The 24,269-nt window shown below is 47.7% G+C and overlaps 2 protein-coding genes across 4 annotated transcripts in view; both read right to left on the reverse strand.

Annotated features, from left to right (window-relative positions):
- Positions 1-4,284: 4,284 nt before the first annotated feature.
- Positions 4,285-4,918, reverse strand: LOC306968636 (transmembrane protein 238; the record flags this gene model as incomplete). Its single annotated transcript, XM_079564073.1, has 1 exon — positions 4,285-4,918. Exon 1 carries the CDS (start codon positions 4,756-4,758, stop codon positions 4,285-4,287), a length of 474 nt encoding a protein of 157 aa, XP_079420199.1. The 5' UTR covers positions 4,759-4,918.
- An 8,152-nt stretch (positions 4,919-13,070) lies between these two features.
- Positions 13,071-24,269, reverse strand: part of LOC306968705 (syntaxin-binding protein 4) — an 83,363-nt gene continuing 72,164 nt past the window's right edge. For 2 of the 3 annotated variants that reach the window (XM_079564184.1, XM_079564182.1), the window contains exons 13-21: positions 22,617-22,713; positions 22,228-22,355; positions 22,059-22,151; positions 21,908-21,973; positions 21,438-21,614; positions 20,549-20,665; positions 18,750-18,799; positions 18,579-18,676; positions 13,071-13,438 (exon numbers count right to left, since the gene is read on the reverse strand). In XM_079564184.1, coding sequence (XP_079420310.1) covers positions 13,401-13,438; positions 18,579-18,676; positions 18,750-18,799; positions 20,549-20,665; positions 21,438-21,614; positions 21,908-21,973; positions 22,059-22,151; positions 22,228-22,355; positions 22,617-22,713 — 864 coding nt within the window. In that variant the 3' untranslated portion in view covers positions 13,071-13,400. The remainder of the gene's footprint in view (positions 13,439-18,578; positions 18,677-18,749; positions 18,800-20,548; positions 20,666-21,437; positions 21,615-21,907; positions 21,974-22,058; positions 22,152-22,227; positions 22,356-22,616; positions 22,714-24,269) is intronic. The other variant, XM_079564183.1, reaches the window with a different exon arrangement.

Here is a 24,269-nt window from a genome sequence, read left to right on the forward strand (position 1 = left end):
GAAATTACTCCTGAAATCTCAGATACCATATTGAAAATAATTAACTCGTCTTTAGAAAACGGTTATGTGCCAAAGTCCTTTAAATACGCTGTTATCAAACCACTTTTGAAAAAACCTAGTCTTGATCCTGACATTTTAGCCAACTATAGGCCCATATCTAATCTCCCTTTCATCTCAAAAGTCCTTGAAAAAGTAGTGGCTAAGCAGCTTTGCAGTCACCTACGGGACAATAACTTATTTGAAAAATTTCAGTCAGGGTACAGAAGTTATCATAGCACAGAGACCGCCTTAGTCAAAGTTACCAATGACCTGTTATTAGCAGCTGACGCCGGACTAGCTTCAATCCTAGTTTTGTTAGACCTTAGCGCAGCCTTTGACACAATCGATCACAATATTCTCCTGCAGAGGTTAGGATGTGACGTAGGCATCAGGGGAACAGCCCTCTCCTGGTTTAAATCTTATTTATCTGACAGGCAACAATTCGTTAATGTAAACCAAAAGTCTTCACCGTGTTCCAAAGTGTGCTATGGGGTGCCACAAGGTTCAGTGCTCGGGCCAATTTTATTCATACTATACATTCTTCCATTAGGTAACATAATCCGAAATCACAATATAAATTTTCACTGTTATGCGGACGACACACAGCTGTATTTATCAATAAAACCAGGTCAGACAGATAAATTAGAAACACTTAGCTCCTGCGTAAAAGCCATAAAGACATGGATGACAGCAAATTACCTCCTTCTTAACCCGGACAAAACCGAGGTTATTATATTAGGCCCTCAAAAACTGAGAGAGTCTTTATCTCAACAGATCATCTCCCTGGATAATATTAGCATATCAACGAGCACAACAGTAAAAAACCTCGGAGTTCTGTTTGACCAAGACCTCTCTTTTAAAACACATATAAACCAGGCTTGTAAAATAGCGTTCTTTCACCTGCGCAACATTACTAAAATACGAAATATCCTAACTAAGAGCGATGCAGAAAAACTTATTCACGCATTTGTCTCTTCAAGGCTGGATTACTGCAACAGCCTGCTGGCAGCGTGCCCTAAAAGCTCCCTGAAAAGTCTTCAATTAGTTCAAAACGCAGCTGCTAGATTGTTAACCCGGACAAAGAGAAGAGAACACATTACACCTGTGCTAAAGTCTCTCCATTGGCTTCCTGTTGAGTTTAGAATAAAATTTAAAGTCCTGCTCCTCACATTTAAATCCATAAAGGGTTTAGCTCCGCTTTATCTCCAAGACGCTGTCATTCCATATCAGCCAACCAGAGCTCTCCGCTCTCAAAACTCAGGGTTACTAGTAATTCCTCGAGTCTCCAAAATTACTGTAGGAGGCAGAGCCTTTAGCTACCAAGCTCCGGTTTTGTGGAATAAACTCCCAGCCCACGTTAAAGAAGCAGACACAGTCCCTATATTTAAGACTAGGCTCAAAACGTACCTCTTCGAATTAGCCTAAAATCAGGTCAGTTAGGTAAAGCACTAACCCATAGCCTGAAGTAAAGCTGCCTCAGGAGAAACACTGCTGTGGGAAGTACGGTCCACTGAGCGCTATCCTCTTCTTCTTACTGCAGACTTTGTTTTATCATGATACAATACTTAATTTATCTGTAGTCTGTTCATCACTATTCACATGGTGTCTCCTGTCCCACTCCCCCTCGGGAGTGCCTGTCTAGATCGAATGGAGGAACCTGGGTGAACGGAGGAACTGGCATTCTGGAATCCGAGGACTGGACAGTCTGTGATCTTGGCCCGTCTGCTGAGGGATCCTTCGGCCCTGGGTCTCTATAGCCTGTCCGTCCATGGGAGTGGATCTCTCCTTCTGTGGTTCTCCCCAAGGTTTCTCTTTTGTCCTGCCGGGTTTTTGAGTTTTTCCTTGCCGTACTGGAGAGTCTAAGGACGGGGGACGCCCACGCCGCTCATCGCTACCTTTGGACATTATATTTGCCTGGATTCACCTGAACTTTTAATTGTCATATTTATTGCTGTGTTTTATTGCCTTGATGTTTGTTGCAGCCCTTTGAGGCGACTTCTGTTGTGATATTGGGCTATACAAAACCATTAAACTTGAAACTTGAAACAATGGAGATCATTTACTTCACTCAAACTTGGCGGTAAATACTGTTTAAGTGGCGCTAGCCCACTGTTAGCTTTGCCCCTTAGCTTCTTCTTCGGGATTCTATTAGTGTGTATTGTGCAAGCGTGATTTTCTGGCCAGAGACACCAGGGGGAGTTGAAAGACCCCGCCCAACACACTTTACCCCCAGAGGGACTACAGCAAGGATTTATTAAGGGAAACAAGTTACTTAGTTCTGCTTTAACGTTTGGGAACAAACAGTAAATGGTCTCGACTTATAGCCTACTGCACTGTTAGCTAAAGTGCTTTACACCAGGGAACCACTCCCACAATCATGCTCTCGTTCAGACACCAGTGTGAACATGAACTTTGTGCAGGAGTAAAAGGACACACATTTTCTCAATAAAATCACAACCAGGAATTTGATTTGACATACACAGTGCCTCTTGAAAGTATTCATACACCTTGAACTTTTGCACATTGTGTCATGTTTGCAACCCTAAACATAAAGATTTTATTTAGATTTTTTTACTGAACGTTCACACACAAGAAACCGACAACTGTGAAGTGAAAGCGAAATGATAAATGATTCTGTTATTTTTCAAAAAATAGAAAAGTGAAAAGTGGGGCGTGGATAAGTATTCATACAGCATGAATGAATACTTTGTGGAACCCCCTTTTGCTGCAATAACAGCAGCAAGTCTTTTGGGGTTTGACTCTACAAGATTTGCACATGTAGAGACTGACATTTTAGCCCATTCATCTTTAAAAAACAACTCAAGCTCTGTCACATTAGAAGGAGAGCGTTTGTGAACAGCAGTTTTCAGATTATTCCACAGATTTTCAGTAGGATTTAGGTCAGGACTTTGACTGGGCCATTCTAACACATGAATATGTTTTTATTGAACCATTCCATTGTAGATTTATCTTTGTGTTTAGGGTCATTGTCCTGCTGAAGGTGAATCTCCGCCCCAGCCTCAGTTCTCTTGCTGACTCCAGCAGGTTTTCCTCTAAAATGTCCCCGTATTTGGCTCCATCCATCTTCACAACTATTCTTACAATCTCCCCAGTCCCCGCTGAGGAAGAGCAGCCCCACAGCATGATGCTCCCCCCCGTATATCTGACACTGGGGATGGTGCACTCAGGACCATGAGCAGTGTCAGGTTTGTTCCATACATAACGTTTTGTCTCATCTGACCAAAGCTCCTTCTTCCACATGGAGCTGTGTCCTCCATATGACTTCTAGCAAACTTCAAACGGGATTTTTTATGGCCTCCTTTCAATAATGGCTTTCTTCTTCCACTCGTCCATGAAGGTCAGATTTGTGTAGATACGACTTAAAGTTGTCCCATGTACAGATTCCCCCAGCTTAGCGGCAGGACTTCACAGCTCCTCCAGAGTTATCTTGGGGCACCAGTTTCTTACCAGTGCTCTCCTTGTACTCAGAAAAATACTGTATGAATAATTATGCAAGCCCCACTTTTCACTTTTCTATTTAAAAAAAAACAAAAACAGAATCATGTATCATTTTGCTTTCATTTCACTTCACAGTTGTCTGTTACTTGTGTGTGAACGATCAGTAAAAAAAAAATCGAAATAAAATCTTTATGTTTAGGGTTGTAAACATGACACAATGTGCAAAAGCTCAAGGTGTATGAATACTTTCGAGAGGCACTGTATAATGTATATACACACAGCATACATATATTATTCTACTGTGTAATGATCACCGTTCCTCAGTCATAAAGACAGTCATACATCAATGGTATAAAAAAAATAAAAAAGGAGTAAGATAAAGGAGAATAGTTAGCCTACACATACAAGTCATAACCAAAAGATGGCGAGAAAGTGTGTGTGCTGATCCAAACGGAGGATCAAACTGAGCTGAAGCAAGTCCAAACCACTTCACCAGAGGAGGATAACTATATGGCCTCAGCCTCAGACAATAAAGAGTGTCGCCCTTCACACGCGGGTCTGTGGGGATGAGTTGGAGTTCATTAAAGGCATGATTAGAAAAACAGGAAGACATCATTCTCAACTTTGATAAAGGGCTTCAAATGTGCTTGAAAAGAAGCGTTTCTGCTGATTTTGTCTTGAACTATGAGCCAATGGAACCAGCAACATTTCACACAAGAGAAATGAACAAGAAAAAACACATCAGAATCAGCTTCACGACCGTGGTGCGCGCTCACCTGTGCGCAGTCATGTGGACACCGTCTCTGCGGCGGGCGCGTGCACCTGTGCGGAGCCCCCCTCGTGCTCTGTTGTCACCGTCGCCATGCCAACACACACCTGTGTCGCCTGTTGTGCTCGTGGGCCGTGTGCGCGGCCGCTCCTCCGCAGGGAGCCCCTCACGGTCCCGGACAGGCGGCCGGACAGGCGGCGCATGGCTCCCCCCAGCGCCCCCAGGGGCCGCTTCTTCTGCAGCAGCCCCACGTCGTCCTGCAGGTCGGCCGGAGGCACCTCGATGTTCCCCGAGTACCAGAACACCCACCACACCAGGCTGAGGAAGATGATGATGGCGCCCGCGTAGATGAGCAGGTCGTAGAAGAAGATGTTGACGAAGACCCCCAGCAGCAGCACGAGCAGCCCCAGCACGTCAAACACCACGGCCAGCCAGAAGCAGCAGGCGCAGCGGCCCAGGCCCCCCCACACGGGCTGCGGCTCAGACTCCATCCCGCTGTGTGCCCACTGTGTGCCCGCTCACGGTGAGCTCTACCGGACAGGTGAGGGGGAGGGGCCTGAGCCGCCCGCGGGGGAGGAGCACCGGAGCATCGGGGTCAGGTGTCCGGACCTGCGCGCTCCAGGCCCGCTCTCCCTCTCTCACAGCAGCCGCTCTCTGCGGAGGAACTTTTACTCAAGTACGAGTAACTGTAGTCTACTTCTTTTTACCATATAGTACTTTTTACTTCTACTTGAGTAATATCACAATGAAGTATCCCTTACTTGAGAAAAAGTTTCTGGTTCCACTCTGAGTAAATCATTAAGAGGCTAAAGCTTCCTGTGACAAATGAAATAGAGTTCGGGAAAGTCTACAGTTACCATGGAGATCGGCCATCTTTGCAGCATACATTTCCATTGACTAACATTAGCTAAAAACAGTTTATAAAGTGGAGAAAATAGCCGTGGAACAGCTCCGTTAGCTGCTGAGTTACTGCTGGTAAATAAATCTAACTCACAAGTGTTTTAACTCACAAGTGTTTTAATGTGAACAATAACTCCAGTATTTTAACTTCTAAAATCTCCATTAGTTTACAATTGCCGCTAATCCCATAATGCTTAGTGATATGACGTCACATTCCCGAACTCTATAGATGCAGTTTGTGTTTTATGACTTTATTCATTTCCATTTCCTTTGTTAGTTCACACACTTCTACATTGTCATGTTTTGTTTTTCAGTGGCCCATATGTCACGTCTGACTCATAAATCAGACTTAAAACCGATAGCCTACTTTTACTTGAGGAAATATGATTTTGGTCACTACGGTACATTTCTAGACAAAATGATTTGAGTACAGTGAATTTTAGTAAAGTTAAAAAAAAAAAAGAATCTAGGTACATCATAGGAAAAACTGAGGGGAACGTCATGACTAATAAAGACCAGTGTTCCACGAATCATTGGCGCCCCCGTGTGACCGTCTAAGCGTATTGCAGAGCCCAAATGGAGACATGCAGACATGCGCATGCGCACAGGGAGAGTATAAATACACCTCCTCTCACACCTGCGGCTAGCCCTCTGACCGTTTGGCTCGTGCGAACTGAAGGACAGGAGAGGACAGGAGAGGACTGAAGAGGACTGAAGAGGACAGGAGAGGACAGAAGAGGACAGAAGAGGACAGGAGAGGACAGAAGAGGACTGAAGAGGACAGAAGAGGACAGGAGAGGACAGAAGAGGACAGAAGAGGACAGGAGAGGACTGAAGAGGACAGAAGAGGACAGAAGAGGACAGAAGAGGACTGAAGAGGACAGAAGAGGACAGAAGAGGACAGGAGAGGACTGAAGAGGACAGAAGAGGACAGGAGAGGACAGAAGAGGACAGAAGAGGACAGAAGAGGACAGGAGAGGACAGAAGAGGACAGAAGAGGACAGAAGAGGACAGGAGAGGACAGGAGAGGACAGGACAGAAGAGGACAGAAGAGGATAGGAGAGGACAGGAGAGGACAGAAGAGGACAGGAGAGGACTGAAGAGGACAGAAGGACTGAAGAGGACAGAAGGACTGAAGAGGACTGAAGAGGACAGAAGAGGACAGAAGAGGACAGAAGAGGACAGGAGAGGACAGAAGAGGACAGAAGAGGACAGGAGAGGACAGGAGAGGACAGGAGAGGACAGAAGAGGACAGAAGAGGATAGGAGAGGACAGGAGAGGACAGAAGAGGACAGGAGAGGACTGAAGAGGACAGAAGGACTGAAGAGGACAGAAGGACTGAAGAGGACTGAAGAGGACAGAAGAGGACAGAAGAGGACAGAAGAGGACAGGAGAGGACCGAAGAGGACAGAAGAGGACTGAAGAGGACAGAAGGACTGAAGAGGACTGAAGAGGACAGGAGAGGACAGAAGAGGACTGAAGAGGACAGGAGAGGACAGGAGAGGACAGAAGAGGACAGGAGAGGACTGAAGAGGACAGAAGAGGACAGAAGAGGACAGGAGAGGACAGAAGAGGACTGAAGAGGACAGAAGGACTGAAGAGGACTGAAGAGGACAGGAGAGGACAGGAGAGGACAGAAGAGGACTGAAGAGGACAGGAGAGGACAGGAGAGGACAGAAGAGGACAGAAGAGGACTGAAGAGGACAGAAGGACTGAAGAGGACTGAAGAGGACAGAAGGACTGAAGAGGACTGAAGAGGACAGGAGAGGACAGGAGAGGACAGAAGAGGACTGAAGAGGACAGGAGAGGACAGAAGAGGACAGGAGAGGACAGAAGAGGACAGAAGAGGACAGGAGAGGACAGAAGAGGACAGAAGAGGACAGGAGAGGACAGAAGAGGACTGAAGAGGACAGAAGAGGACAGAAGAGGACTGAAGAGGACTGAAGAGGACAGGAGAGGACTGAAGAGGACAGAAGAGGACTGAAGAGGACTGAAGAGGACAGAAGAGGACAGGAGAGGACAGGAGAGGACTGAAGAGGACAGGAGAGGACAGAAGAGGACAGAAGAGGACAGAAGAGGACAGGAGAGGACAGAAGAGGACAGGAGAGGACAGAAGAGGACAGAAGAGGACAGAAGAGGACAGGAGAGGACAGAAGAGGACAGAAGAGGACAGGAGAGGACAGAAGAGGACAGGAGAGGACAGAAGAGGACAGAAGAGGACAGAAGAGGACAGGAGAGGCCTACACATGCACACACCTGCACTAGAAACACAAACTTCTCTGGGTCAACACATGGTCAGACACGCTACACAGGTTTCCATTGGTTCAAACACACGCTACACAGGTTTTCATTGGTTCAAACACACGCTACACAGGTTTCCATTGGTTCAAACACACGCTACACAGGTTTCCATTGGTTCAAACACACGCTACACAGGTTTTCATTGGTTCAAACACACTACACAGGTTTTCATTGGTTCAAACACACGCTACACAGGTTTTCATTGGTTCAAACACATGCTACACAGGTTTCCATTGGTTCAAACACATGCTACACAGGTTTCCATTGGTTCAAACACATGCTACACAGGTTTCCATTGGTTCAAACACATGCTACACAGGTTTTCATTGGTTCAAACACATGCTACACAGGTTTCCATTGGTTCAAACACATGCTACACAGGTTTCCATTGGTTCAAACACGCTACACAAGTTTTCATTGGTTCAAACACGCTACACAGGTTTTCATTGGTTCAAACACGCTACACAGGTTGTCATTGGTTCAAACACACGCTACACAGATTTCCATTGGTTCAAACACACGCTACACAGGTTTCCATTGGTTCAAACACATGGTAAATATGTTTTCAAGGGGTACTATGAGTGCCTTGGTCTGGTGGTCTTGGGTTTGGTTGATGGTGTTTAACAAACACCTCCAGTGGGTGTGAACCTTTACTTAATTCTGTTCACAATGTGTTCAGTGTGCTAACGCTAGCTCGTGTGCCTGAGGGCTACATGGGCTACATTCACATGTATTTTTGTGCTGTATGTTTCTGGTCTGAACTGGTCTTAAAGGGCCAGGTTTGGACTGACCGTGAAATACAATGGTTCTAACCCTTTTTCTGAGTTTGTTCCAGTGGTTTTAAGCTAACCTTGTATTTCATACTGTGGTCACTGTGCCGTCTTAAACGGTGGTACTGCAGATACTAACCTCTTCGACAGTTTGCTTCAGAATGTTTGACAGGACACAAGGATCTCCAAGATGGCGGCCTCCTCGACCCCCTCTCTGTCCCTGTCTCTGACGGTGACTTAACATTTCTGCGCATGTTACTAACCTCACAACCACAGGTGTAATCCAGCCACAAGGGGGTGCCCGTGTGCCCCCTTGTTCCAGTCCCCCAGCCTGGATAAATGGAGAGGGTTTCTGCGTGCGGCGTAAAACCTGGTGTTTCACTTTGAATGGCAGCTGCACCGCTGACATAAACACGGAGCACATTAGTTACTGACGTCAACATTTTCAGCTTTTTTGATGGACATTGTGTGTGTTTGTGGTTTTGTTTATATCTGGGCTCATATTTAGTGATGGGCAAATTGACCACAGGTTCAAACTAAAGCGCCACTCTATACTGCCATCTGCTGATGATTTGTATGTATTACACTATTAAAGGAAGTTTATTTTCACGTTTATGTTCACAACATCAGAAACACAAGCCAAGGCTGTTCATGTGGACGTGGCCTCATCCCCAGGTGCTTTGTGTTCATGCTGATTATTTGGGAAAGTGGGGATTTTGAATCGGGTGCAGCCTGATCAATGTGCTGAAAATATGAGTTTGTAAAAATTTGATAAACCTTGTGTTAGACAGGCTGCCCAGATGTGACTGTGTTTTGATCCTTGCATCTGGACAAAGAAAGTCTGTCCTCCTTTTGGGCGTTTGTCCAGTTTTATGGCTGGAAAAATGTTCAGATTTGTGATCACAAGCACAAACCTGGTAATCATGCTAAGTAATAATGAATTAAATTACTGTAAATATTGTATTTGGACTCTTTTTGCGACGGTCCTCCTGTCTGTGGGGATTTTACTGACGCACATCCGGTTTGGCGTAAGAGCTCTTAGCAATTTGACCATTTCGGACGCAGCATATCTGTTTTTTATTGTGTGTATGGACTTGAAATAAGCTCATTGTGCACTGTATGAAGCTGCTGTCACTCTGCTTCTGCCCAGCGCCTCCCTATCAGCGTTTGAGTTTATGCTTGTACATTCTAATCAATTTGAATTATCATATTGTTTTATATGTAGCCAATTCTCTGTTGGTTTCACATGTGTCCTTTTGAGCTCAAGTGTGCTACTTTTCAGTGTAGTGTGCTGTAGTGCCCAAGTATTATGTGAACAATAACTCCAGGATGTTACCTTTTACAATCTCCACTTGTTTATTACGGGAAATCCCATAATCCTTTGTGGTATGACCTCACAGTCCTGAACTTCCATGGCTGTGACTCCTTAGTTTTTTTCCCCTTAGATTCTGAACCCACACATATTTATCAGTGTTATTACCGATGTGTGAGTTTTTATCCATATCATTTGCTCATTTGTGACAGTGGCGCAGATAGAGGGGTTCGAGTCCCGCAGGTGCACACTGTTGCTGTGTCCTGGGGCAAGACATTTCACCCCCCTTGCCTCCGTGTCTGCGTACACTGGTGTGTGAAAGAGAGTGTGAATGGGTGAGCTGTTTGCTAAAGGTAGAGAAGCGCTGTATATATGTGACCACCAAATGTGATCGTTTGCACACACAGTAGTTTGGAGTAGGGGAAAGCTGCAGACCCAGAGCTGAGCCATGCGAATCCACCGTGATGGTGCGCCCTCTCCTGGTAGAGACGGATATACTACGGTATTAGGTCTTGGGAAGATTGATTTTTGATCAACTCAGCGTACGTGAGTAGACTTTAACCAAGTTATTTCATTTTTTGATTTTTTGTGAACCAATTTTGAAATCGTAGATGCTTAGTTGTAAATTAGTAAAAACAATACAAAATCCCAATTACGTGCTACCCAAAAAATGCAATTGCTGTAAAGTAAATATATAATTTATTCATAATGATGTATTAAGGGCACCTTTTACTTTCTGTGGCAAATTATTGCATATTTGAATTTTAAAGAATCTTGGCCTGGACACTCTTGAGATTTTTAATCTCAACGAGTTTTATCCTGATGCTCGAGGACAAATATAATAAAAAAAAAAAAAAAGTTATGGCACCATTATTAATGGCACATTGTTGCATGTATATGTCATCCCAGACTAGTTTTGATATTATTATTATTATTATTATTATTATTATTATTATTATTATTATTATTATTATTATTATTATTATTATTATTATCATTATTAGCCCAGAATTACAACATTTGATTTTTACACATTAATGACATCAGTGTTGATCTGTTTTAGTGAAGTTGACAGAAAGATGCTGCTGAATTTAGAAAACAGGGAAGACCCTGAAGGTACAAGTTGTATTTTTTTTTTACTTTGTTATTGCATCTGCAAGCTCACATTATTAACCCTATGATATTAACCCTTTCTTTACTGATTACAGCAATGGGTTGTTACCACAATAAACATTTTATTTTGTTCCAAAATATTGTCTGTCCCTTATTGAACAAATAAAGGCACTGTCCTACCAAATACAATGAAATACTGGAGTAAAACATACAGTTTTAATTTAATAAAATAACCCAAATAATAGTACATGTAAACTAAGTTACACTGTACAACTGTAAAACATGAGCTAAATACCGTCGTATATCCGTCTTTACCAGCAGAGGGCGCACTATCACGGTGGATTCGCTTTTCACGGTATTTCTGTCTCGGCTCCGGGTAGTTTCCAGGGAGCCAACATGAAGGACCATGCCCTGAGCACTAGGGAGCGGTCTTCTCCACTCCTTGGTCCGGCTGTTTCATACAGATGACTCCACAGTTCCTCTGAGCTGCTTTTGTAACAGCTTTAAGATGGTTCATGTCTAAAGAGGAGAGGGGGCGGAGCCAAAAGAGGTAGAGCACTGCTACTTCTCAGTGATGTTTCATTTTAACTCAAAGTAAAAAGGTGTCATCAAAATGATTATTTGGTGAAAATTCTATGCGAGTCCTGAATTAATAAATGTGTAACCATGGAGAAAGAAACGTACACCAGAAACACGAAACACTATTGATTGAGAGTTTTAGAGTGTGATGCAAAGCAAAGGCCCCGTCACTAAAAGGTCTATGTTCCATAATGCACCTTTGACTTAATATCAATAGTCAAATAGTCAGCCTTATTCGGTTTAAAGTGTTACTGGGGTCCATTTCTCCAAATCTGGGCTTGCTGAAGGTGACCCAGGCGTGGTGGATACATGTGTGTCCGGGCTCTCCTTGTCCTCTCCAATGTCCTGTTTTATATGATCTTTGGTCTAACTACTGCAAAACTGTGTGTTGGGTTCTTAAAGTGACTCTGCAGCCTTCTCCATTCATATTCAGGATTCCTCATTGGGTTTGAATGCAACACAAAGGGATATTGTGCCTTTACGTCCTTCATAGAAAGGCGTACATTACTGTTTCATTGGAAGTCTGCCAGGTGTCGCTCAATGAAAGACATGTCTTTCCTAAAGCTCAGCACAGACCACACCATTTTTTCGGTTACTGAAGAATGGGGGAGTTCACACTTCACGACTGGATTTAGTGCGATTATAGCGCGACTGAAGGTTCACACACAATGAGTCATAAGAGCGACTCACTACACAGATGGAAATTAGCTTGAAAAAGCATCTTTGTAACTGTACATTGTCCTGATAAATAAATAAATGATAATAAATAAAAACTACACCAGTCTGTAATGTCTTATAACACAGCAGTGCATCTCTGTCCTCACTCCTGTGCAATCTCTCTCTTTGGAGGAGAAGAACTGACTCCAGATCAGCAAAGATAGGCCTCTGCTTGTGAGCATGGGAAATGCGTGTGTCTTGATTGGTCAACAGTGTCATGTGATCACTGTCAGCACAACACAGTTCAGAGATGCAGGGTCTTCCTGAACTTGTTTATAGTTCTGTCAAATGGAAATAAAAGTCACGAAGAAGCGAGAGGTCTATCAGTGGATTTAAGACAAGCTTCCTGTTGTCGCGTCAAAATAAAAGGCGTCAATGTTCCAGCCGCTGGGAGAGGGTTTGCAAAGTTAATTAATAAATGAACCTAATATTTTAGGTGCAAATGGACACAAATCTCGTTTTTCTTCATTTTCCTGGTCGTCCGTTTTGCTCAAATAGAAATAAAGGCCTGTCTCTAGTTGTGGCCTGGTTCCAATAAAGGCCTGGTCCGAGATGCCCTTGAGTAAATAAAGGCCCCGGCCTATATTAGACAATTTACGGTATATGCAGTCTATGTTTTTCTTTATATTTATCAATGTTGGTGAGCAGAGGTTTCTTTTTTCCAGGGTCTTGAGATGTCTTCATACACCAAAAGAAAAATGTACTGAAATCTCTTTTACTGGTTTTAATGACAATTCTTTTACATTTGCATCATTTGTTTGAGCTGAATCAACCTCAGCTCTCTAGTGTGACCAACAGATATCAAAACTCATTTGGTACTTGTTTCTGATACTGTTTCTGATTTTTTTCCTGGGAGATGATCTACAAGTGACTTGGTGTGTGAGGTTAGTAACACTGATGTGTGTGAAAAGACACTGCGGACACTCGTGGACTCGGTTTATTATAAAACAGTAAAAGAAACATGAGGCCACACGATGATGCGATGAGTTCAGGACCTGTGTGGAAGTACAGACGCCTCTAAAGGAACGAGACGAGCGCCGCCCTTGAACGCAGGGCGAGTGGGAGGGACCATGCAGTGAGCTGACTGTGTCCGTGATGTTTTGGGGGGACAGGGGGGACAAGGGGGACAGGGCGGGGGGACTGTCCTTATACACATGCAGGGGTACGCAGACGGATGAGCAACTAAAACACCAGAGCGCACCATGCACCCGCGGGTCCTGTAGCCGTCTGTTTGGCAGAGCTGAGCGCACGAGCGAGCAGTCCAGCAGGGGGAGTTTCTGGGTCTGAACCTAACCCTCTGTACACTGGTGAGAGCGGCTTTGGCATTAAAAGTGAGTCTGGGCTGGTCTGAAGAGGAGTCCATTATTGCTGGGTGTGCTTTGTGTGTCCTGGGTCCAGTGCCTGTTCTCCGGCGTGTCCCGGGCCTCCCATAGCCCTGGGTTCACATGCTGACGTCGGCCGCATCCTCCGCTTTACTCCCTGTGAAGAACAGTCTCATAATACAGGCACAAACAGCTCAGGAAGTCACAGCTCTCATCTTTTCAGGCTTTTAGAATGTTTATTTAAAGGGACTATTCAGAGTTTAAAAATGTTTAAGTTATGTATTTTCCTCCCCCTACATGTTCCAGCCATGTCCTAATGTGTAGAATGAGCTCAGACCTGTTCACCACAACTGCCTCTAAAATCCTGCACTGTCACTCAGAAAGGTGCTACTTCGGGTCCGAAGTGTCGTCACGCACAAGCTTAATATAGAAAGTGCAGTTACATGTATGACCTGAGGTGGCAGTAGTGAGTATAAAATGTCCAACTTGCATCTAGCCCCTTTAACAAGTAAATCAAATAAATACATTATTTGGGTCGATGTTGGTGGATCCTGACTCAATACCAGTTTGAAGCCCTTTGTTCTAGTGAGGCCCCCTGGAGGCCTAAGGACACTGCAGGGGCCCCCAAAGGGTTTCTACACATATTCTCAATTGCCTACTACAGCCTCTGGACGTGATGACGTCTCTATTCAAAACAAGTTAGGGTTTCACACAAAATTAAGCATTTCTCTTGGCAAAATTGAAACCAAGTTTTTTATCAAACCCATACGAGTGATAGAGTGTGATATAAACAGGGTCACAGAGACCAGCACAACGACAGGCCAGAGCCCAGACCAAGCCAGAATCTTACCCAGTGAATAAACGGTCGTGGAGTCTGGACATTTTGAATTAAACAGATGTAATTTAGAGCAATCTGTGAGCACATTCTGTTTTAATCAGAACCACTTACTTTGCTCTACACCAAGAAAACAATAAACAATTGTTTATTGTAAGTTGGTCATTTTATACTCACTACTGCCATCTCTGGTCATACGTGTAACTGCAGCTTCTATATTAAGCTTGTGCATGACGGCCCTTCGGACCGAAGTAACAACTTTTTGAGTGACAGTGCAGGATTTTAGAGGCAGTTGTGATGAACAGGTCTGGGCTCAGCATGTAGGGGGAGGAAAATACTAATTTTTTAAAACTCTGTGTAGTCCCTTCACCCTTTAAAGACGTACCGACTACGTACCACCCACGGTACGTGCACCATCAAATGCATACCTATACGCACCACAGTCACATTGCCTAACATGTTACTAGTCAAAATGATAGACTTGGGTAAGACAAAGGTCCTCCTATAAAACGCATGGACATATCCATGTAAAATTGATATTTAATTACTTAAAATTAATTTTACAGATATTGTTGACCTGTTTGCAATATATGTTCAAGTGGTAGTGTTTTATAGGCTCAGAGAGAGTTTTGGTTCCATTTATCTATTGCAGCTGTGGATCTTTAGTGATTTAGTGATCTTTGGTGAATCAAAATGACCGACTTCAGTAAAGGGTAATGTATACTTTATTAATTTGTCATTGAGCTTCCAGTTCCAGTTCAGAAGACCCCCATGGACGTACACTATACAAGGACCGTGACGTCGCCCGGCATGGCGCAGCCGGGGCCCCACCCTGGAGCCAGACCTGGGGTTGGGGCCCGAACGCGAGCGTCTGGTGGCCGGGTCTCTGCCCACGGGGCCCGGCCGGGCCCAGCCCGAAGGGACGACGTGGGCCCGCCCTCCTGTGGACCCACCACCCGCAGAGGGATCCGTAGGGGTCGGGTGCGGAGAGGACTGGGTGGCAGTCAGAGGCAGGTGCCTCGACGACCTGGTCCGCATGCACAGCTTCTGGCGTTCGGGACATGGAACGTCACCTCGCTGGGGGGGAAGGAGCCTGAGCTTGTGCGGGAGGTGGAGAGATACCGACTAGATATAGTCGGGCTCACCTCCACGCACAGCTTGGGTGCCGGATCCCAACTCCTGGAGAGAGGCTGGACTCTCCATTTTTCTGGAGTTGCCCGCGGGGAGAGGCGGCGGGCTGGGGTGGGTTTGCTCATATCCCCCCAGCTCAGCCGCCACGTGTTGGAGTTCACCCCGGTGGACGAGAGGGTCGCGTCCCTACGCCTTCGGGTCGGGGACAGGTCTCTCACCGTTGTTTCGGCCTACGGGCCCAACATCGGTGCAGAGTACCCGGCCTTCTTGGAGTCCCTGGGAGGGGTACTAGATAGTGCTCCGACTGGGGACTCCATTGTTCTGCTGGGGGACTTCAACGCCCATGTGGGTAACGACAGTGAGACCTGGGAGGGGGTGATTGGGAAGAACGGCCTCCCCGATCTGAACCCGAGTGGTGTTCTGTTGTTGGACTTCTGTGCTAGTCACAGTTTGTCCATAACGAACACCATGTTCGAGCACAAGGGTGTCCATAAGTGCACGTGGCACCAGGACACCCTAGGCAGGAGGTCGATGATCGACTTTGTAGTTGTGTCGTCTGACCTCCGGCCGCGTGTCTCGGACACTCGGGTGAAGAGAGGGGCTGAGCTGTCAACCGATCACCACCTGGTGGTGAGCTGGATCCGCTGGCAGGGGAGGAAGCCGGTCAGACCTGGCAGGCCCAAACGTGTTGTGAGGGTCTGCTGGGAACGTCTGGCGGATCCCTCTGTCAGTGGGGTCTTCAACTCCCACCTCCGGAAGAGCTTCACCCAGATTCCGGGGGAGGCGGGGGACATGGAGTCAGAGTGGACTCTGTTCTCCTCCTCCATTGTCGATGCGGCTGCTCGTAGTTGTGGCTGTAAGGTCTCTGGTGCCTGTCGCGGCGGCAATCCCCGAACCCGGTGGTGGCGCCCGGAAGCAAGGGATGCCGTCAAGCTGAAGAAGGAGTCCTACCTGGCCTTGTTGGCTTGTGGGACTCCTGAGGCAGCTGAGAGGTACCGGCAGGCCAAGCGTGCTGCGGCTTGTGCGGTCGCGGAGGCTAAAACTCGGGTCTGGGAGGAGTTCGGGGAGGCCATGGAGGAAGACTATCGGTCGGCCTCGAAGAGATTCTGGCAAACCATCCGGCGCCTCAGGAGGGGGAAGCAGTGCTTCACCAACACTGTTTACAGTGCGGGTGGGGGGCTGCTGACCTCGACTGGGGATGTCGTCGGGCGGTGGAAGGAGTACTTCGAGGACCTCCTCAATCCCGTCGTCACGTCTTCCAATGAGGAAGCAGAGGCTGGGGACTCGGAGGTGGGCTCGCCCATCACCGGGGCTGAAGTCACCAAGGTGGTGAGAAAGCTCCTTGGTGGCAAGGCTCCGGGGGTGGATGAGATTCGCCCTGAGTACCTTAAGTCTCTGGATGTTGTAGGACTGTCTTGGCTGACACGTCTCTGCAGCATCGCGTGGCGGTCGGGGACAGTGCCTCTGGATTGGCAGACCGGGGTGGTGGTCCCTCTCTTTAAAAAGGGGGATCGGAGGGTGTGTTCCAATTACAGAGGAATCACCCTCCTTAGCCTCCCCGGTAAGGTCTATTCCGGGGTGCTGGAGAGGAGGATCCGGCCGATAGTTGAACCTCGGATCCAGGAGGAACAATGCGGTTTTCGTCCTGGTCGTGGCACACTGGACCAACTCTATACCCTTCATCGGGTACTCGAGGGTTCGTGGGAGTTCGCCCAACCAGTCCACATGTGTTTTGTGGATCTGGAGAAAGCGTTCGACCGCGTCCCTCGTGGTGCCCTGTGGGGGGTGCTCCGGGAGTATGGGGTCCGGGGCCCTCTGTTAAGGGCTGTCCGTTCCCTGTATGACCGCAGCAGGAGCTTGGTTCGCATTGCCGGCAGTAAGTCAGACCTGTTCCCGGTGCGTGTTGGTCTCCGCCAGGGCTGCCCTTTGTCACCGGTTCTGTTCATTACTTTTATGGACAGAATTTCTAGGCGCAGCCAGGGGCCGGAGGGTGTCCGGTTTGGGAGCCTCAGAGTCTCATCTCTGCTGTTTGCGGACGATGTTGTTCTGATGGCTTCAACGAACCAGGACCTTCAGCACGCACTGGGGCGGTTTGCAGCCGAGTGTGTAGCGGCCGGGATGAGGATCAGCACCTCCAAATCCGAGGCCATGGTTCTCCACCGGAAAAAGGTGGCTTCCCCTCTTCGGGTCGGTGGGGAGTCCTTGCCTCAAGTGGAGGAGTTCAAGTATCTCGGGGTCTTGTTCACGAGTGAGGGACGGATGGAGCGTGAGATCGATAGACGGATCGGTGCGGCGTCAGCAGTGATGCGGTCGCTGTATCGGTCTGTCGTGGTGAAGAGGGAGCTGAGTCGGGGGGCAAAGCTCTCGATTTACCGATCGATCTACGTTCCCACCCTCACCTATGGTCATGAGATTTGGGTAATGACCGAAAGGACAAGATCGCGAATACAAGCGGCCGAAATGAGTTTCCTTCGCAGGGTGGCTGGGCGCACCCTCCGAGATCGGGTGAGGAGCTCAGTTACCCGGGAGGAGCTCGGAGTAGAGTCGCTGCTCCTTCACGTCGAAAGGAGCCAGCTGAGGTGGCTCGGGCATCTGTTTCGGATGCCTCCTGGTCGCCTCCCGCGGGAGGTGTTCCAGGCATGTCCTAGTGGGACAAGGCCTCGTGGAAGGCCCAGGACACGGTGGTGGGACTATGTCTCCGAGCTGGCCTGGTGTCGCCTCGGGGTCCCCCCAGAACAGCTGGAGGAGGTGTGTGTGGATCGGGAAGTTTGGGCATCTCTGCTGAGACTGCTGCCCCCGCGACCCGGCCCCGGATAAAGCGGAAGAAAATGGATGGATGGATGGAGCTTCCAGCGTGGGCTGGCGCTCGGAGACCCAATTTGAGATATGGAACCAGACTGATGATCAGAAACACTGGCTGGAGGATTTAACCTATTGTACATGTTTTTAATGGTAGGGGAAACCTATGCAGACACAGGGAGAAAGGCTCCATCCAGGTAGGACGAACCTGGACCTTCTAGCGGCGAAGCACGAGCGCTAACTGCTGCGCTAACTGCTGCGCTAACCGCTGCGCTAACCGCTGTGCTAACCGCTGCGCTAACCGCTGCGCTAACCTTACTCTTATTCTTTATTTGATCCATTTATTGGATTTGTTTATACCCTGCAGCCCAAGGACACAGGCTCCAGACTACACTAAAGGCTAAACTTTGACCAGGAGTCCTCACCTGTTCTCATTTTATAATCGACTGATTCAGAGGAAATATTGAAAACAGTATTTGTAAAAAAGCCAGATTTGTGAAACCAGGACAAACTACCCGAGTATTCACAGTACCTTTGTGCTCCTCCATCAGCTCCTTGGCCTCCACAGCCAGCTGCAGGGCGTTGTCCAGGGGGGAGACGGGGGAGTCAGCCACGGGGGACGAGCTGCTGCTAAACAACACATGACCTGAGGTTACATGAGGCGGTCAAACAGCCGTGTGGGCAGGACGGAGCGGAGACTTACCCCACGTCTGCGGCCAACAGGCTGGGAGTGGACAGCACTTTGTGAACGCTCTGCAAAACAGCACAGGCACTCATCAATACCAAGACCTTTCTACAGACTGTCAGCCTCACACGTACGCACAGAGACCTGTCAGCCTCACATGTATGCACAGAGACCTGTCAGCCTCACACGTACGCACAGAGACCTGTCAGCCTCACATGTATGCACAGAGAGACGTGTCAGCCTCACACATACGCACAGAGACCTGTCAGCCTCACACGTACGCACAGAGACCTGTCAGCCTCACACGTATGCACAGAGACCTGTCAGCCTCACACGTACACGCAGAGAGACGTGTCAGCCTCACACGTACACGCAGAGAGACGTGTCAGCCTCACACGTACGCACAGAGACCTGTCAGCCTCACACGTACGCGCAGAGACCTGTCAGCCTCACACGTATGCACAGAGACCTGTCAGCCTCACACGTACGCACAGAGAGACCTGTCAGCCTCACACGTACGCACAGAGACCTGTCAGCCTCACACGTACGCACAGAGACCTGTCAGCCTCACACGTATGCACAGAGACCTGTCAGCCTCACACGTACACGCAGAGAGACGTGTCAGCCTCACACGTACGCACAGAGACCTGTCAGCCTCACACGTACGCACAGAGACCTGTCAGCCTCACACGTATGCACAGAGACCTGTCAGCCTCACACGTACACGCAGAGAGACGTGTCAGCCTCACACGTACACGCAGAGAGACGTGTCAGCCTCACACGTACGCACAGAGACCTGTCAGCCTCACACGTACGCGCAGAGACCTGTCAGCCTCACACGTATGCACAGAGACCTGTCACCTTCACATGTACGCACAGAGAGACGTGTCAGCCTCACATGTATGCACAGAGAGACCTGTCAGCCTGACATGTACGCACAGAGACCTGTCAGCCTCACACGTACGCGCAGAGAGACGTGTCAGCCTCACACGTACGTACAGAGACCTGTCACCCTCACATGTACGCACAGAGAGACCTGTCAGCCTCACACGTACGCACAGAGAGACCTGTCAGCCTCACACGTACGCACAGAGACCTGTCAGCCTCACACGTACGCACAGAGACCTGTCACCCTCACATGTACGTACAGAGACCTGTCACCCTCACATGTACGTACAAAGACCTGTCACCCTCACACGTACGTACAGAGACCTGTCACCCTCACATGTACTCACAGAGAGACCTGTCAGTCTCACACATACGCACAGAGACCTGTCAGCCTCACACGTACGTACAGAGACCTGTCACCCTCACACGTACACACAGAGAGACCTGTCAACCTCACACGTACACACAGAGAGACCTGTCAGCCTCACACGTACGCACAGAAAGACCTGTCAGCCTCACATGTACACACAGAGAGACCTGTCAGCCTCACACGTACGCACAGAGACCTGTCAGCCTCACACGTACACACAGAGAGACCTGTCAGCCTCACATGTACACACAGAGAGACCTGTCAGCCTCACACGTACGCACAGAGAGACCTGTCAGCCTCACACGTACGCACAGAGAGACCTGTCAGCCTCACACGTACGCACAGAGAGACCTGTCAGCCTCACATGTACACACAGAGAGACCTGTCAGCCTCACACGTACACACAGAGAGACCTGTCAGCCTCACACGTACGCACAGAGAGACCTGTCGGCCTCACACGTACGCACAGAGACCTGTCATAGCCATTGTGCTCTCTTTAAAGGTGCATCATGGGACTTTTAGGCAGAAAATGACCAGACTGACATGCAGAGCTCAGTACCTGTGCGAAGCCCAGCAGCTTCCTGTTGGACAGCTCCAGGTGTCTGCGACTCAGCTCGGACCTCCTCAGCTGACAGTCTATGGACGAGAGCCTCCGGGTCAGCTCCACCACATCGTCCTGAGGAAGTCAGGCTTTATTTAATTACATTAACATGGCAAAAGAGAACGCGGCAACAATGCAAGGAAAAACCATACATCAGATTTGTAGGTGTTACACCGGGTCATAAGCTATAGGCTCCAGTCAAGAAGCTTTTAGATTTGGGTAGAGCCAAATTGGGGAAAAAGTGAACATTGAATGGATTTGTGGTGTCCCCGAACAACTCAAGCTGGTGCGCTTTGCGAGCCTGTTACCAAGTTTCTCGAAGCTCCACTATCGTCATAAGTTACAGAAGGCCTTCTACATGTGAGAATGTTCTAGTGAGCAAAATCAGGGCTATAATCCAGAAGGAGAAAAGGTATCATCACACCATAGCAGCAAGAGGGGAGAAAAGAAGTGTCAGATGAGTTGTTCAAGAGTCAAAGGACACACAACGAGCCAGAACTAAAATATGGTCATGTTCGTATGCTCTACCAGACTCTTTTTAACTTTTTAAAGGGTTGATTTAAAAAAGAAAGAAAAGCTGCGCAACATTTTGATGAGACCCGGAAAAGCTAGGAGACTATCGAGTGGTCAGATCAGAATGAACTCTTACTGTGCAAACCTCTTACTGTGAAGTTTGGCGACGGGAACACAAACAAAATACTGATTTGCTTTAGTTGTTATGTTTTGAGACGAGCTCTGATTGGCCAAAACGAGGCACGGTGGCGGTGCTATGATTTGATTATGATTTCATTCTTTCAGATTACCAATACTAATACGCTTCAAAGCTGCCTGTTGTAGCGTTGCACACCTTGCCTGCCTCTCCCGGTCTCTTGGAGGCCAGCTGGTCCTTCAGGTCTCGGATCTCGGCCTCTAACAGCCCGATGACCTCCTCGTAGTCCTGCTCAGCGCTGCTGCTCTGCCTCTGCTCCACGGCATGCAGCCGGGAGCGCAGCCGGGTGTTCTCCTCCACGGTCACACACGCCTTCTGCAACACAAGGGACACGGTCATACTCAGGTTCCAACAAAAATAAGTTTGACTTTATTCAGCCCGTCTGTCAGAGTGCATTTGTATTGCTGACGAAGCTTCAGCCACAAAGTACAGATGAAGACTGAAAGGGATTTTTCGATGTATATGTATACTGTACTGTATGCCACAAACCACTAATCACCGCTCACTTCTACTCACTAGTGTTCACCGAAACTCAGTGCTGCTCCCCTGCTCACCACTAACACCACTGTTCACTTGAATCAAACAAAAGCCTGCACTGAGGGCTTTACCTCGGACGTCTTCTGCAGCTCGTCCTCTAGGGTCTTCTTACGGTTCTCCATGTCCGTCAACGAGCTCTGCCAAAGATCCAAGTACAAATGGACTAATGTGACTAATGTGAACCTTGCCATTGGAAAATAAGGTTTATGGCTCTGGGCGCACCTTCAGCTGCCTCATCTGGCTGTGCAGCTGTCGCACCTCTGTCTGGAAGCTCTCCATCTCCTCCGAGCTGCAGCTGAACTCCGACTCATATGTCTGCACAAGAAAGTTCAGTCAAGGACAAGTTCAGGTAAAACAGGACACAGATTTGAGTGCAAGTACGAGTGCTCACTGGAGAGTGGAAGGCTGACGTGTCCATCAGACTGGCTGCTTCGTGGTAGGAGAACATGAAAGGTCCTGCTCCCATGCCCAGCTCTTCCAGCCTGTCCTGGAAAAGGCTCCGCGTAGCCTCCACAAAGTCTGAGGAACAAGTGCAAAGCTTTACTGAAGGACATGACTCCTCACGGCCCACCAGAGCTCTGCCTGACTAAAACAAGTCATACAACGTGAGAAGGATGGCATTTTGCACACAGTTGGAGACTATGAAAGCGGACTTTATTGATTGAAAGAGGTGATTAGCGTAAATTTGTTCTCACAGCTCTGTTTTGGCAGCTGTTCCTTCATATGTGCGTGCATGTACTTGTGTGCACGTGTATGTATTTGTACTTGCAGGTCCTGTACCTCCGTAAGACACAGTTCCCTGGGGGTCCGGACTCAGGACTTGTAAGAGCTTCTTCCTCTGCTCCTCAGCCACCTCTAACCCGAGGAACGTCAGCGCCTGCAAGGCATTCAGAAACCTCATTGTGTGCTCAAACAGGTTGTTCACAGGGGCTAACCGCGATTCACCACTACTCACCGTCACCGCTATTCACCTCTATTCGCCTCTATTCGCCTCTATTCGCCTCTATTCACCTCTATTCGCCTCTATTCGCTTATATTCTCCTCTATTCGCCTCTATTCACCTCTATTCACCAACTTTTCACCTCTATTAACCTCTCTTCACCTCTATTAACCTCTATTCGCCTCCATTCACCTCTATTCACCACTATTAACCTCTATTCACCTCTATTCACCTCTATTCACCACTATTAACCAACTTTTCACCTCTATTAACCGCTATTAAGCTCTCTTGACCTCTATTAACCTCTATTTGCCACCATTCACCTCTATTCACCACTATTAACCTCTATTCACCTCTATTCACATTCTATTCACCTCTATTCACCGCTATTCATCACCAACTTTTCACCTCTATTAACCTCTATTAAGCTCTCTTGACCTCTATTAACCTCTATTCGCCACCATTCACCTCTATTCACCACTATTAACCTCTATTCACCTCAATACACCTCGATTAACCTCTAATCACCTCTATTCACCTCTATTCACTCATTCCATACCTATCAAGGTTTGGATTTGAAAATACGGGTAATACATCCCACCAGCTCAACCAAGCTTCAAGATGTATATTCATAATAAACGAAACGAAATGAAAACGAAACGAAATGGGTCAAAATACGGTAGTTTCCCGGCCTAAACACATGCACTACTGCTCACCACTATTCACCACAGCTCGCCACAATTCACTTCTGCTTACCACTATTCACTAATGCTAACAGCTGTCCACTATTATTCACTACTATTCACCACTATCCACCACCCTCAGTGAAATGCCCAAATAATATCTTAGAATGTCAATATGCTGTGTAGCCATCAGTGTTTTCCAGCTCTGCCTTAAACCTCTTTGACATAGAATTCAGCAGAGTTTCACAGTTTCACAGACCACTGGACTGCTCTCCCACTCCTCGGCGATGACATCACAGACTTGGTGGATGTCAAAGACCTTGTGCTCCTCCAACCTCTGTTTTGGGATGGCCCACAGATGCTCAAATAAGGTTTAGATCGAGGGATATGCTTGGCCAGTCTAACACCTTTATCCTCAGCTTCTTGGTCAGGGCAGTGGTCGTCACGGAGGTGCATTATCATGTTGGAGTACACCCCTGTGGCCCATTTTCGGAAGGAAAGAGGGGGGTTCCATTCAGCCCCAGACCATGACACTCCCACCATCACACTTATACAAAAAGCAGGAGTGGATAGCTGGCCAGGCAACTTCACTGTTTGCATGAGGCACTTCTTTCTTCACTTCACCTGTTGCCATCACACATGCATTACATCATCTGAACAAAAAAGCAAACTGCTGATCCCCCACCCATTATTGAGACCCATGAATACCAAAATGTCCCATACTGGAGCAGAGCATGATCCCCTCCCTTTCGGGAACTGGGTCACAGAGATGCGCTCCAAAATGAGCATAACCCCAACGCACCTCCAAGA

Source organism: Gobius niger, assembly GCF_951799975.1.
Source record: "Gobius niger genome assembly, chromosome: 10".
Taxonomy (NCBI): Eukaryota; Metazoa; Chordata; class Actinopteri; order Gobiiformes; family Gobiidae; genus Gobius; species Gobius niger.